Source organism: Castanea sativa, chromosome 9, assembly GCF_040712315.1.
Source record: "Castanea sativa cultivar Marrone di Chiusa Pesio chromosome 9, ASM4071231v1".
Lineage (NCBI taxonomy): Eukaryota > Viridiplantae > Streptophyta > Magnoliopsida > Fagales > Fagaceae > Castanea > Castanea sativa.
In genome coordinates, this window is record NC_134021.1 from 3,263,467 (window position 1) to 3,277,013 (window position 13,547).

General features: G+C 34.3%; 1 protein-coding gene and 1 pseudogene across 1 annotated transcript; both read left to right on the forward strand.

Moving 5' to 3' along the window:
- Positions 1–1,027: 1,027 nt before the first annotated feature.
- Positions 1,028–13,547, forward strand: LOC142611062 (zinc finger CCCH domain-containing protein 11-like). Its single transcript, XM_075783086.1, has 8 exons — positions 1,028–1,348; positions 7,789–7,873; positions 7,986–8,126; positions 8,266–8,354; positions 10,105–10,293; positions 10,481–10,611; positions 10,743–10,845; positions 13,037–13,547. Exons 1-8 carry the CDS (start codon positions 1,178–1,180, stop codon positions 13,202–13,204), a joined length of 1,077 nt encoding a protein of 358 aa, XP_075639201.1. The 5' UTR covers positions 1,028–1,177; the 3' UTR covers positions 13,205–13,547.
- On the forward strand, positions 9,068–9,426 carry LOC142611063 (small ribosomal subunit protein uS14z/uS14y/uS14x-like; annotated as a pseudogene).

The window sequence follows — 13,547 nt, forward strand, 5'->3', positions numbered from 1 at the left end:
ACGTAGGTAATTTCCGTTACTAAGATGACAGTAAGAACTAAAATGGTAACAATTTCGATTTTCAAGGACTAAAATAAGTGTTTCAAAAAAGTAAGGACCAAAATAAAAACTGACCGAAAATGTGGGAACCAAAAATATATTTTTGTATTTTTTCTTTTTAGAGTGTCATGTCTAAGTCCTTTATTTCCTTCCTACAACTTATCTTGATTACACACATCTCACAATGCCTATATTATGACAATTATATGCATTTTTAAATACTTAATGATAAATAAATTTATTTGAAATATAAAAAATCATAAGCCCATAATCTAAAATGCTGCTAATATACCCACTCCAAGCCCAATATATATTCCCTTTAATAATACATCATAGCTAGGGTAGATTTTTCATGGGCTAGCCTAGCTTTAAAAAATAAAAAATTAAATATGACATGGAATTTTTAAAATGCCAAATACATTTATTATTATTATTATTTTATTAATCACGTAGCATCTAATATGCAAATGATATACTTTGTTTGTTATGTAAACAATTTTTGTTAGTGAGACGATAGTAGGGACTAAAATGAGAATGCTTTGTCGATTTCAAAGACTGCATTTGGTTAAAAAAAATGTAGAGACCAAAATGATAGTTAGCCCAAAATACAGGACAAAAAATGTATTTCCACCCTTTTTTTATCATAAAGATTTTTGGTTTTTGATTTTAATTTAATTCCATAGTTAAAATTGGAAAGAAGAACTTAAACCTCGAATGTCTCCATTAAAACACCATAAGTAAGAAGTGGCCAACCAATTAAGCTATAAATACATGTTCTTTTATTGCAAATATGAGATCATTAAACAACTAATCAATTCATTCCCTAAATAAATAAATAGGAAGAAAAAAAAATAGACCTAATAAATTCCTTTCTTTGTAGGCCAGAGATTGGACCTAAAATCCAGGCCTGAATTTATATCAGGCCCATGAATCAAGCCCACGGTAATCTGCCACGTTAACAAAACACCAAGTGGCAATGTGCAAATCCGGAAATTGAAGAAGTTATCGTAGCGTAGCTTCTCGAAACTCGAAAGTTATATACACACAAATTTGCTAAATACAGATTCGAGTTTTGTGAAATTGAAAAACCAATAGTGATCGAAGAAGAAGAAGAAGAAAAATTTGATGCCGATAAGAGATGCCGCCGAAGCAGCAATCGAAGGTGGATATGGCGAAGAAGCAGAAGATAATAGAGGACAAGACCTTCGGGCTCAAGAACAAGAATAAGAGCAAGAATGTCCAGAAGTACGTTCAGACTCTCAAGCAGTCCGTACAGCCCAAACCTGATCCTTCTAAAATCGCTGCCAAGGTCGGTTTTATTTTTATTATTATTATTTTATTTTTCCAAATATACGCTGTGTTTGGTTTTTGTGAAAAATAAAGTGAATTTCAATAACGAACTTTCTTATATGCGGAGATTTTGATTTTTGCGTGTGTGTATATACAAACCCTAAAATGCATTAAATTAGTATAAGTGGATGCTCAATCAAGAATCTAAGTTAGATACTAATTACATTAAAAAAATTGGAAATGTATTGTCAATAGATTTGCTATTGAATAGAGACTAAGCTGTTGAATTTGTAGTTTTTCATTGTTTTAAGGAAAGTTTCAACTCCACTTAAGGTATGATACCTCTAAGGAGGGTAAGGTTGCTTATCATGAACTATTTCAGACCTTGCAAACAGGCCGAAATTGGCATTTAACACCAATCCCTAGACTATATAGTTAGTTGATAACGTTTCAAAACTATATACTAAACTAGCATCTTGAGTTTAAAAGACTCAATTTACCCCTCAGAACTTGAGCCTCTAAGGCTCGATTTTCATGTTCTGATTTGGCTTTTTGCCACGTGGCATCCACTTGGAATTCGACTCTTAGATGCTCGAGTTCCATCTCGACCCTTAGAGCCTCAATTTTTCTTTCCTGAGAATTACGTGGTTTATCCACGTGGAATCCACCTGGATATCGACCCTTAGAGGTTCGATTTGGGAGAATTCACGCTATCACTTAGTTACAGTCACCCTCTCCACTCTCACTCTGTCCACAGAGACACTTTGAATTCCTCACTCTCATTCTTCCTCTAACTCTCAATTCCTTGTCCTCCACCGAATTCCTCATCCATAGACTCACCCTTAGTTCTTCCTCCTAAATCAAACTCTAAATCCACAGACTCGCCCAAACACTCCGGCCATCCTGCCTCACTGAAACCCGCTACCTCTGAATCACTGAAACCCACACCAGGTAATCCATTTTGTTTAATGCTTTTTTTGTTTTGTGGGTTTATTTATTTATTTTTTACGCTTTTTTCTGTTCATGGGTTGAACTGTTGATACTATATGCTTGAATCATTGAATAGTATATCAGGCAAATCAAATTTCTATCTTGTATTTTGTCAAAAAAAGGGAAAGCATTTCAAATTTCTATCAAATTTTAAATGCTTTTTTCTGGGAGAGCTTGTGTTGTGGTTTTTTGGATCTTAGTGAGCGTAAAAATTTAGTTGAGATTGAAAACTCTGCGGGGCATTTTGATAAGCTTGAAGTGAGAGACAACTTTTGGCTTTGCTTTAGCCTTTGAACTCCTCCGGGCAGTCTCTAGATGAATTTATTTAAATCTAGAAAATATTTGTTCTATGTATAACAAAATCCAAATTCTGTGTTTTTTAAAAATCTGTCTTTTGGGAATTTGATTGGGCTTAGGGAGTTGAATATTGGAACGATGTCAACACAGTTAGGTCATCTTCTAGGTAGCATCTATAATTTACAACATATAGAGAAACTCTTTCTTTATGGCAATTTGATATTTGCAAAGGACGTGGAGATTGATAGACAGCCTTTGTGCAATTCTCTTGGAGTTTTTTCCAAATATGTTTTTCCAAGCTTGAAAGACCTACGTCTTAGTAACTTTTACAATCAATCAGAAATAGATTTTATTTTGAATTATTGTTGCCCCGTCACATTGGAAAAATTAGACATCTGTGGTGGCAAAGGTGTTACCTTCCCATAAAGCATAAGCAGATGTGAGAGATTACATTCGCTTCATATTCTAATTTGCAATGAGTTTTGGGAAATTCCTAGGCTTCCACGAAGTTTAAGATATTTAGCTGTATCAAATTGGTTGTATCAAATTCCTAGGCTTCCTCAGCTGATCTTTTGTTCCATCAAAAAAATAAATAAATCAATCTTTCATCTTGAAAGGCCTAAACCCAATGGTTCTGTTTTCTGCAGTGATTGTTATTTTTTTTCGCTTATTTAGAAAATATGAAAATTATAGTAAATGTATTTACTTAAATTGGTCAATTTCTGTGAGAAACTATGAAAAAAAAGTAATTGAAGATTGTATAATCTAATCTTGTTGTGGCATTTTACATTTACTACTACCCTCAATTATTTTCTTTATAAGAGGCCTTCTATATGAAGGATGGGCCTTACTTGGCACATTCTTCCAACTTCTCTCAACTTTAAGTTTGATCTGAGAAAATATGCTGAATGAGACTGATGAATCCTTTCATTTCTCTGCTAATTTTCCAATCATTAAACACCTTTTCTGCTATTAAATCTTATGATGTTCAAGAATATGAGAGGAATTTTTTGGATTCAATGTTACAATTTCATTAGCTTTTTTGTTACTTTTAAGATTGATGAACTTTAGTTTGGATATTGTTGACAGTTTCACTTCACTGCCTAAGGCAGAAATTTATCATCATAAGGTATTAGGTAGAGCTAAGAAGCACTGACATGCTGGGACACTCTTGCATGTATGTCTTCAATGTGCTGGGAGTAAAAAGCATACACACACACACACACACACACACACATGTTAAATTCCTATTGTTTTAGATATGTTTTTAAATATGTATATATTTTTAATTTTAAAAAAATTCCTATGATTTTAAAGATTTTGATAGTTATTTATTTTGAAAACTTAAAATAATCATAAAATATGCTTAAAAATAAATAAAATATACCAAAAGATATTAGGGTAAATTCCATTAACATATCCTGAGGTTTGGGCTAATGCCAATTAGGTCCAAGACATCTCAAAACTGACCAATTTGGTTCCTAAATCCAACTTGGTCCCTAAGACAATTGAGAAAAATGACCAACGGGCCTAACAATGTTTAGGGATTGAGTTGGTTTTAGGGACTAAATTGGTCAGTTTTGAAATGTCTTAGACATGGTTGGTATTAGCTCAAACCTTAGGGCATGTTAATGGAATTTACCCTATATATTAATTGTCATATCCCACTATGTTGTGGTTTAATTTTTCAAGAATTGGTATGTTCCATCCCATGTAATGTCATGTCCATGTTGCTTCTTAGTTCTTAGAGATAGAGTGGTTTTGAAGAAATTTTTATATTCACATGCATGGTTCACGTGTATTGTTTATAGGCACTGTTCACAGATGGTAGAGAAATTGAAATTCTGCTTCTTAGCTTTTTTTAACTCTAAATCAAATATTTTCTCTTGCCTATTGAAACCTTAAATCTCATGTACTTTCCCCATCAAATAGCCATAAAAAACTCATCAAACACTAGCCAATTTGAAGCCCTAAATCCTAGATCCATGAATTCTCCTAAACCTTAACCTACCTGAGGTTTTGGTGGCTAATGTTGGAGGCCTGCATGGCTGAATCCTTGCTTATGGCTCAATCCTTTCTTCGTACTGATCTATATCATCAAGATTTTTGGCAGCATGATCTTCGTCTTCATCTTCCTCCCCTAAATGTGTCTCTTGAGGTTGGAGTGTTTCACCATTATTGGCAACATGATCTTCATCTTCGTCTTCCTCCCCTAAATGTGTCTCTTGAGAGGGGAGTGTATAACCTCCCATTGTATAGCCTCCCATTGTAGTGCATCCATCATTTAGGGCTGTAAATTGTAAAGATGTAATTGTTTGTTGCATTTCCTCGGCATCAACTTTTACAAGCGGCTCCGAACTTACGTACAACACATTAGCATTTACTTGAGGCATTTTTTGGATCCTATTAAACATGATCTTTACATGTTTTTTTTCTTTGATCGTCATATGCTTATAATTTATCTGTTCATGAAGGACTTCTTGTGGGTAACGGTAAATAACCTTTATATCATAACAAGCAGGGTTCAACTTTAATTCTTCCATAATTTTCATCTTCAAATCATTCAACGTCTTCAACATACGACGTATCATCATATTAATAGCAATGGATACCCAGCCCTTTAAATGGGAATCTGTTAATCTTGTCAGGATTGACAAGGGGTCCACCATAGTATATATTTATATCAATCATTTTTAGTTGTGATTGTCAACCTATTAGAGTCAAGTGTAATATGTTAGTGACATATTTTATTTCTTTAATTTAACATCAATTACAAAACCTTTTATTTACTCACAAATTACTTAAATTATAACTTGTTACATCATATGCATATACAAACACAACCCGCATTTGCATATACTCACCCCACATCAAATACAAACCCACTCAATCATTATCATTTCATACTCAAAAAAAAAAAAAAATGAAGACTAAACTCACCTTCATTACAAAATTTCAAATCATTCTAACAAAAAAATAAAGAAAAAATATCAAACCAAAAAAAAAATAGTCATGATAATAAAAACCTAACAATACAAATATATCTTAAATATTTTTTTTACTCTTTATAAAAATTTAGCAAATATATACACTAACTTGTTACATCATATGCATATACAAACACACCCCACATTTGCATATACTCACCCCACTTCACATACAAACACACTCAATCGTTATCATTTCATACTCAAAAAAAAAAAAACTAAATACAAAACTCGCCCCCATTACAAAACTTCAAATCATTCTAACAAAAAAAAAAAAAAAATATATATATATATATATATATCAAACCAAAAAAAAAAAAAAGTCATGATACATACCCATGATAAAAACCTAACAATACAAATATATCTTAAATATTTTTTACTTTTATAAAAACCTTGCAAATATATATACTAACAACTAGAGAGAGTGAGTGTTATAAAAACCTTACCTGACATGAGGATGTGAAAATGTGAGTGTTAGGATTGTATGAGAATGAGAGAGAGAGAGTGAGAGAGGGAGAGTACAAGAGTGAAGAGAGGTTTTCTTCACTAAGTGCTTAAGAGACTCACAACAGAGAGAGCTGGGATCTGAATGTGATTTATGAGGAATAGGGACCCAAAGAAAACCACTTGGATTAATATCCACCACAACTTACAAATTGAGTCTCTAAGGCTCAACTTTGCTTTTTGGAAATCGAGTCTCTAAGGGTTGATATCGAGGTGGATTCCACATGGATAAACCATGTAATTCTTAGAACACAAAAATCGAAACTCTAAGGGTCGAGATGGAACTCGAGCCTCTAAGAGTTGAGTTTTAGGTGGATGCCATGTGGAAAAAAGCCAACTCATAATGCGGAAATCGAGCTTTGAGGCTTGAGTTTTGAGGGGTAAATCGAGTCTCTGAAACCTAACAATACAAATATATCTTAAATATTTTTTACTTTTTATAAAAACCTTGCAAATATATACACTAACAACTAGAGAGAGTGAGTGTTATAAAAACCTTACCTGACATGAGGATATGGAAATGTGAGTGTTAGGATTGTATGAGAATGAGAGAGAGAGAGAGTGAGAGAGGGAGAGTACAAGAGTGAAGAGAGGTTTTCTTCACTAAGTGCTCGAGAGACCCACAACAGAGAGAGCTGGGATCTGAATGTGATTTATGAGGAATAGGGACCCAAAGAAAACCCCTTGGATTAATATCCACCACAACTTACAAATTGAGTCTCTAAGGCTCAACTTTGCTTTTTGGAAATTGAGTCTCTAAGGGTTGATATCGAGGTGGATTCCTCATGGATAAACCATGTAATTCTCAAAACACAAAAATCGAGACTCTAAGGGTTGAGATGGAACTCGAGCCTCTAAGAGTTGAGTTTTAGGTGGATGCCATGTGGAAAAAAACCAACACATAACGCGGAAATCGAGCTTTGAGGCTCGAGTTTTGAGGGGTAAATCGAGTCTCTGAAACTTAAGATGCTAGTTTAGTATATAATTTCAAAATGTTGCCAACTAACTATATAGTCTGGGATTGGTGTTAGATGCCAATTTCCCCCCTTTTTGAACTGGATACGACTTTCAACAAATAAAAGAATAAGGGCATGTTTGGTATATGTGTTTAAACACATATTTTCAGTTTTTAAACAATATTGAACGTGTTTTCACACACTTTTTTACTCACATGTATTTTCAAAAAATACAAACAACTTTACTAGAACAATATTACCAAACGGGTCCTAAGCTTTCAGCAAAAAGCTAATCCAAAAGCATGTGTGTTTAAAAAGATGTACATAAGAAATAAGTTAAAAGGGAAAAGTTAATGAGTGCACTAAGGGTATTGGTGTAGGAAATATTTTTAGAAACTTTTTATGGATAATGAAAAAAAAGACTTTTTTGACCTTTTCTTTTTTTATATATATTTCTCATGAAAGTGGTATTAAAATTATCCTTAAATAGTCCATTAACAAATGCCCTAAGGGCACCTGTTAGCAGGATCATAAGTTAAAAGGCTTAAAGTAAAAATGCTAATCCAAACTAACCTAGGATGAGGCTTTCATTTTTTTAATTAATATTATTAAAAATGGTTATTACTGGTTTATTCGTTATGTAATTTCTCAGTAACCAAAGGTAGAGATTATGAATTTATTTAAAGTGGAATTCTGCTTACAAGACTTTGTATAATTAACAGAAGAAGAAGGAGGAAGAGAAGGCCAAAGATAAGGAGCTGAATGATTTGTTCAAGATTGCTGTCAGTCAGCCCAAAGTGCCAATTGGTAATCATCTTATTTCTTTGGTTGATTTTCCCATGTCATTAATTTAAGAAGTTTGTGCTATATTGGATTTGTTGCTTGTATGCAATCTAGTACTAATTGGGTTTGTGGTCAGGTGTTGATCCCAAGTCCATTTTATGTGAATTTTATAAAGTGGGTCAGTGTGCTAAAGGTTTTAAATGCAAGTTCTCACATGATTTGAATATTCAGAGGAAGGGAGAGAAGATTGATCTTTACAGCGATAAGCGTGACCAAGGTATTGAGCAGGAATCCTTTTAACTTAAGTGGTCATTTGACTTTGTTACATTTTGTTTGATAGAGTTTGTTCGTCCAATTATGGGCTTTGATTTGTTTAATTTCATTGTGACTGTCATGTGATTTCTTTCTTTTTGAAGAAACAATGGAGGATTGGGATCAACAGACTTTAGAGAAGGTTGTTGAATCAAAGAAAACTGAATATAAGCAGAACAAGCCAACTGATATTGTGAGTTTTCTCTCTTATGTTATCTGCACTACTTGTAAATTAATTTTTGTTGTCAAATCTGTTCGACTTATTTTATTTAATATTATTTTATGAGTTACATTTGGTCCCAAGGGGAGGGGGAAGGGAGATTCGAACTAGTGACCTCTGCTTGATGAGGTGTGGTCTCGCTTTAATTGTGCTACCCCTTTGGGTTAAATTCGTTCGCATTTTCCCTGTCTGTTCTTGGTGAAATCCATGCTTTACCTCATGCCTTTCTATCTATAATTCTAGCAAAATTAGGAATTTCTGGAGAATATTGGTGATTGGGAAGGGTATGAGGACGCCCTAGTAGTTCCAGCACCGTAAGTGGTGCTGGGTACTGGGATTCAAACCTTACCAGTCCCCCCTTCCTATTTACCTACACACACACACACACACACATATGTTGGTGATTGGGAAATAATATTTCCAGAAATGTTCTGTCTGCTTCTATAGCTCTTGTACGCACCGGTCCGAAACAAGTCTGGGAAAAGTAGTACCCTTTAGAAATAAAGAATTTATATTCTTTAATATGATTAAGTGTTTGACTTTTTGAAGCACAGAAGTGATAAAACAACCTTGCCTATAAAATTACCTTTGACAAGTGCTAGGGTTTTCAATTAGCTCTTGCTCTTGCTCTCGCAGCTTCTCTCTTGCCTCACCTTGAAGCTCTTACAAACTAGCAAGAACCAATCATGAGGCACTCAAACGTTTGGAATTCCCACCCAAGAACTACGGCCCTGGCTCCCATGCCTGCTGTGTGTGTTGGAATCCCCATGTGTTGATCAGGAAGTATGGTCTCATGTGCTGCAGACAGTGCTTCCACAGCAACGCCAAGGAAATTGGCTTCATTAAGTACCACTAGATGGTTGGAATGGTCTTCGGTGCAAGAATAGAGTTTTTGGCCCAAGCATGATCAGATGAGTGGTTTCAAAGTTTGAAGGAACTTTTGATTTATTGTCTAAGTTTATCTAATGCTGAACTTGTGTTGATTGTGGGATTCTGAATATTTTTGCATCACTTATTTGAAGCTAATTCAGATATCAATAAAGAAGAAAAATACCTTTGAGAAATAAAGAGATTGATATTCTTCTCTCTCTTGAGAGGAGAGAGGGGGGGAGGGGATGTGTTGACCCACTCAAAGGCCATTCCTTTGATTCTCTACTTCATGTTTAGTAATTAGTCATAACAGCAGAAAGAAGGTGGAAATGGAAAAGGCAGAGTAATGTAATTTTCTTTGGAAAATGAATAAACAAATGTTGGAAACATTAAGCCATTTATACTATAATAGGAAACCTGAAAGGCAACCTATTGAGAATTTTTCACATTTCAGCTCTGAAACATCATAGAACCATAGATAGAAAGTTAAGTGGAAAGGTTTAGAAGCATTGTGATAAGCTATTATAAATTTAATTATAGAGGACCTGTCCCTGCCCTGCAAGGGGGCATTGTTATTGGAAATTTGTTTCCTACCAGTGTTGGGGGACACACACTGGTGGGGAATTTTAAGTAGAGGAAGATGAACGTGATTTGAGTATCAAGGAGAGACCTCATCATTTACAATTAACTGGAATCATGGCCATAATCTGAGTGGGATTGGTGATATACATTCTGCTGTTATGGCAATCTTATGTAGTTAACAAAGATTTTTTTATACGTGACATTCCTTTCACATCACATTTGCTCTATGGAACTCAAAATGATTCTTTTTGGTTTCTCTCCATCCCTGCAGGTCTGTAAATACTTTTTGGAAGCAGTGGAGAAGAAACAATATGGTTGGTTTTGGGTCTGCCCAAATGGTGGTAAAGACTGCCATTACAGGCATGCTCTTCCTCCTGGATATGTTCTAAAATCTCAGATGAAAGCTCTCTTAGAGGAAGAGACTGAAAAGATACCTATTGAGGAGGAGATTGAAAATCAGGTGATTATAAAATTTTCTTGAGCAAGCCATGTCATCCCCACTGCTCTAGTAGTACTTCTAGTTTGAGTACATGATTCTGGCCAATAGAAGTCTGAGTACATTATGGATAATCTAGTTTTTATTGATTCTATCATGAAAATTATTTGCGATTACCCTCATCTAACTAAAATTTTGTTTTTGGTTTTAGCGTGCAAAATTAACATCTTCAACTCCTATGACTCCGGAGTTGTTTATGCAATGGAAGAACAAAAAGATATCAGAAAGAGATGCAGGCTTGGCTGCACAGCAGGCAGATAGGGCTAAGAATGACCGTATGAGGTATAATCTCCCCCCACCCCCCCCCCCCCCCTCTCTCAAAGGGAAAGGGTTACCGCTTGGCCAAAAGGCAGGTGATCAGTAAGTTTTATGTTATATGCTAAACATTTACTTTTGCCTTGCCTCCATTGCAGTGGCCGTGAGTTATTCCTTTCAGATTCTAGCTTGTTTGTTGATGATGCTGAGGCATATGAGAAGTACCAAAGAGAACCAGAATCTGATGTTGCTGAACAAAAGGTGAAGCTTTAACTTATTACTCAGCCTTTATCTTTTTGCTGGATTTCCTGACGCTTCACAAACTGTTTGTGAAGAAAATGATATCTTTTGATATTATGCTTTTAAATTTCTACTCACTTTATAAAGCTCTGCACATAAATGCAAACATGCAGTCATAGTTACGCTTCTATAATGGGAAGATGCAAAAGTTTGGTCACATTTTACAAAGCTGGAATTAGTATGATTTTTTTGCACATGTTGGTGATCTTGCTGTGGTATGGTGCTTTGAGCTATGAATTTTACATATTTGGTAGAAATATAGATTTTTTCTTATCTCTCTATGCACAGTGCACACAGACCGCATGTATAATTTGACCAAATCAGCAACACTTAATGGTTACTAATTACTTGGTCCATTCATGTCTCATTCCATTGATTTGGAGAAACCATTGCTGGTGAGAACATGATTGAGTCCACATATGCCAAATTGTTTAGCAATGAACTGTTCTTGTTGCTGCCCAAGTGGCATGGACAGGATCACATTCCTTTCCATTTGCTTTGAAATGGAGAGGATCCATTCCATGTTGAAGATTTATTTTTATGAATCTAAAGGTATACATGATGCCAATTATTTAAATCTTATCGTACCAAAAAAGGAATGATAACTGAACTTAAAATGACATGATACCAAATTCATCTTTAAAGTCATGAAAAACCAAATCTTCATCTTAAAATGGATCCTCTCCATTTCAAAAGCAATTAGAGATAATTCTTTTTCACAACACCAAATAAGTCATGGTTGTCTTGGATGGTGACATATATGATGGAATACATGCTGATCAAAGCCGTGTGCATGTTCAAATTTATAATCTTTCAGAATGAGGTTTATCCTCTGTGCTTGTTGGTGTTGGAACGAATGATTATAATCATATACTTTTGGAAAACACTAAGTAATTATCAAGAAAAAAAAAGTAAAAAAAGAAACCCATGAATGATAAAGTATGATGTGCTTTGATATAAATATTGGAAATTTGGCATATAGGTGCCAATGTAGCATGATTGCAGTGTAATATCCTCATCACATCATGTTAGTAAAAGTGCACTTAAATCCCGAAGTGCTTTTTATTACTTAAAGCAAAGCAAATTTTAAAGCTTTCCTTGTTTGCCTTTTTATTCAAAGGTAAACAAGTTGTTAAATTTTACCATTGGATAATATATATGAGTCCTTGATTTGTTATAAAAATACCAATCTTATGGTATGATAACTACACGTAAGACCATCCTTCAGTAAAAATTCCAGAAGAAGAGGAATTAAAATTGAAGGGACCACACAGTCTAATTTCTTTGAAAGATGATAGCAATGACTGGTTGACTGGGAAAGTAGAAGAAGAACCCAATGAACGGTGTTGAAGCTGATCTTGTTGTTGATGATGATTACTTAACGTAATGTTGCTAGAGAAGAAAGATTTAATGTGAGACTTATCAAAAAGAAGAAAGATTTAATGTGAGATTAAGAGCAATTTCACTAGGGAGGGCATCGGATTTAAGTTCTATTTCACAACATATTCCTAATGAGGGAGTGGCTATTAATTAAGATGAAGTCAATGAGTAAGATGATGAGGGTTACAGTGCATTGCACTGCTTATGTTAGGCGTAGAAGTCACTACATACCATTCTAGTGCTTTTTGGTATTTGCATTTTGGGTATGTTTTGATTCAACCATGTACTTTATTTTGATCATGGTATGCAAATATCATAGTTCTGTATATTTAGCAAATATCACATCAAATTTGGTCACATTTTGGTTGTGGAAATATTGTAAATGATTTTTGAATACTTTCATTTGTAATTAATTAAAGCTATATACTTTTGTATATTTTTTAATCCATATGCTAGACATGAAGGTTGAACTATTGAAAAAACTCCACAAAGAATCTAGAAAATTGTATTATTTGCCACAAATTTTTCCCATAAATTTAAATCAAGCAGTGAAGAAATAGTATGCATTGAGGTCATGCAATACTAAATTGCATCATTTGCTGAATCCAGGAAGCTGGGATGACTTTTCTGTTTAAAACAAAAGGCCTAAAAACAAAAAACAAAAAAACTAACTATTTTCCTTTTACCTTTTGTTCACATGCCTGCTGAAGCATAAAATAAATATGCATGTTAATATCTTGTTTTGCTTATTTTTAATTGGATTCAACTTCAGGTCAATGATAATTCTGCTGGAGATGGACCAAATAGCTCAGCAAAAGCCTGTGGTGATGCTGAAGACGACAATGACGATGATGAACTGGACATGGATGAATTAAATGAGTTGGAAGCAAGCTTATCAAATACATCACTCCAAATTCAGGAGTCGGGCACTCATACTTAATCTTGAGAGCCACTTTTTTTTTCCCCACCCCTGCTACATAATAGAGGTCCTCACTTGTGCAGACTATATTATGGTGCTTCAAGGAGGTTATGAAGTGCTGAGTTGTTAATGATATGGTAATTCTCTCATTGAAAAAAAAGGAACAAAATCGATATGGTAATTTGATAAAGTTACCAGTATCCTATTTTATAGTCAATAAATATCAAGATCATGTATACTGTAATTTTACGTAAATTGGGTTTTCCTTTGGGGGCACTTTGCTTATATTTATATTTTATTCTATATTTGGGAGTTCATAAATGAATTTAATGAAATGAAAATGAATGAAGTATTCCTTTTCAAA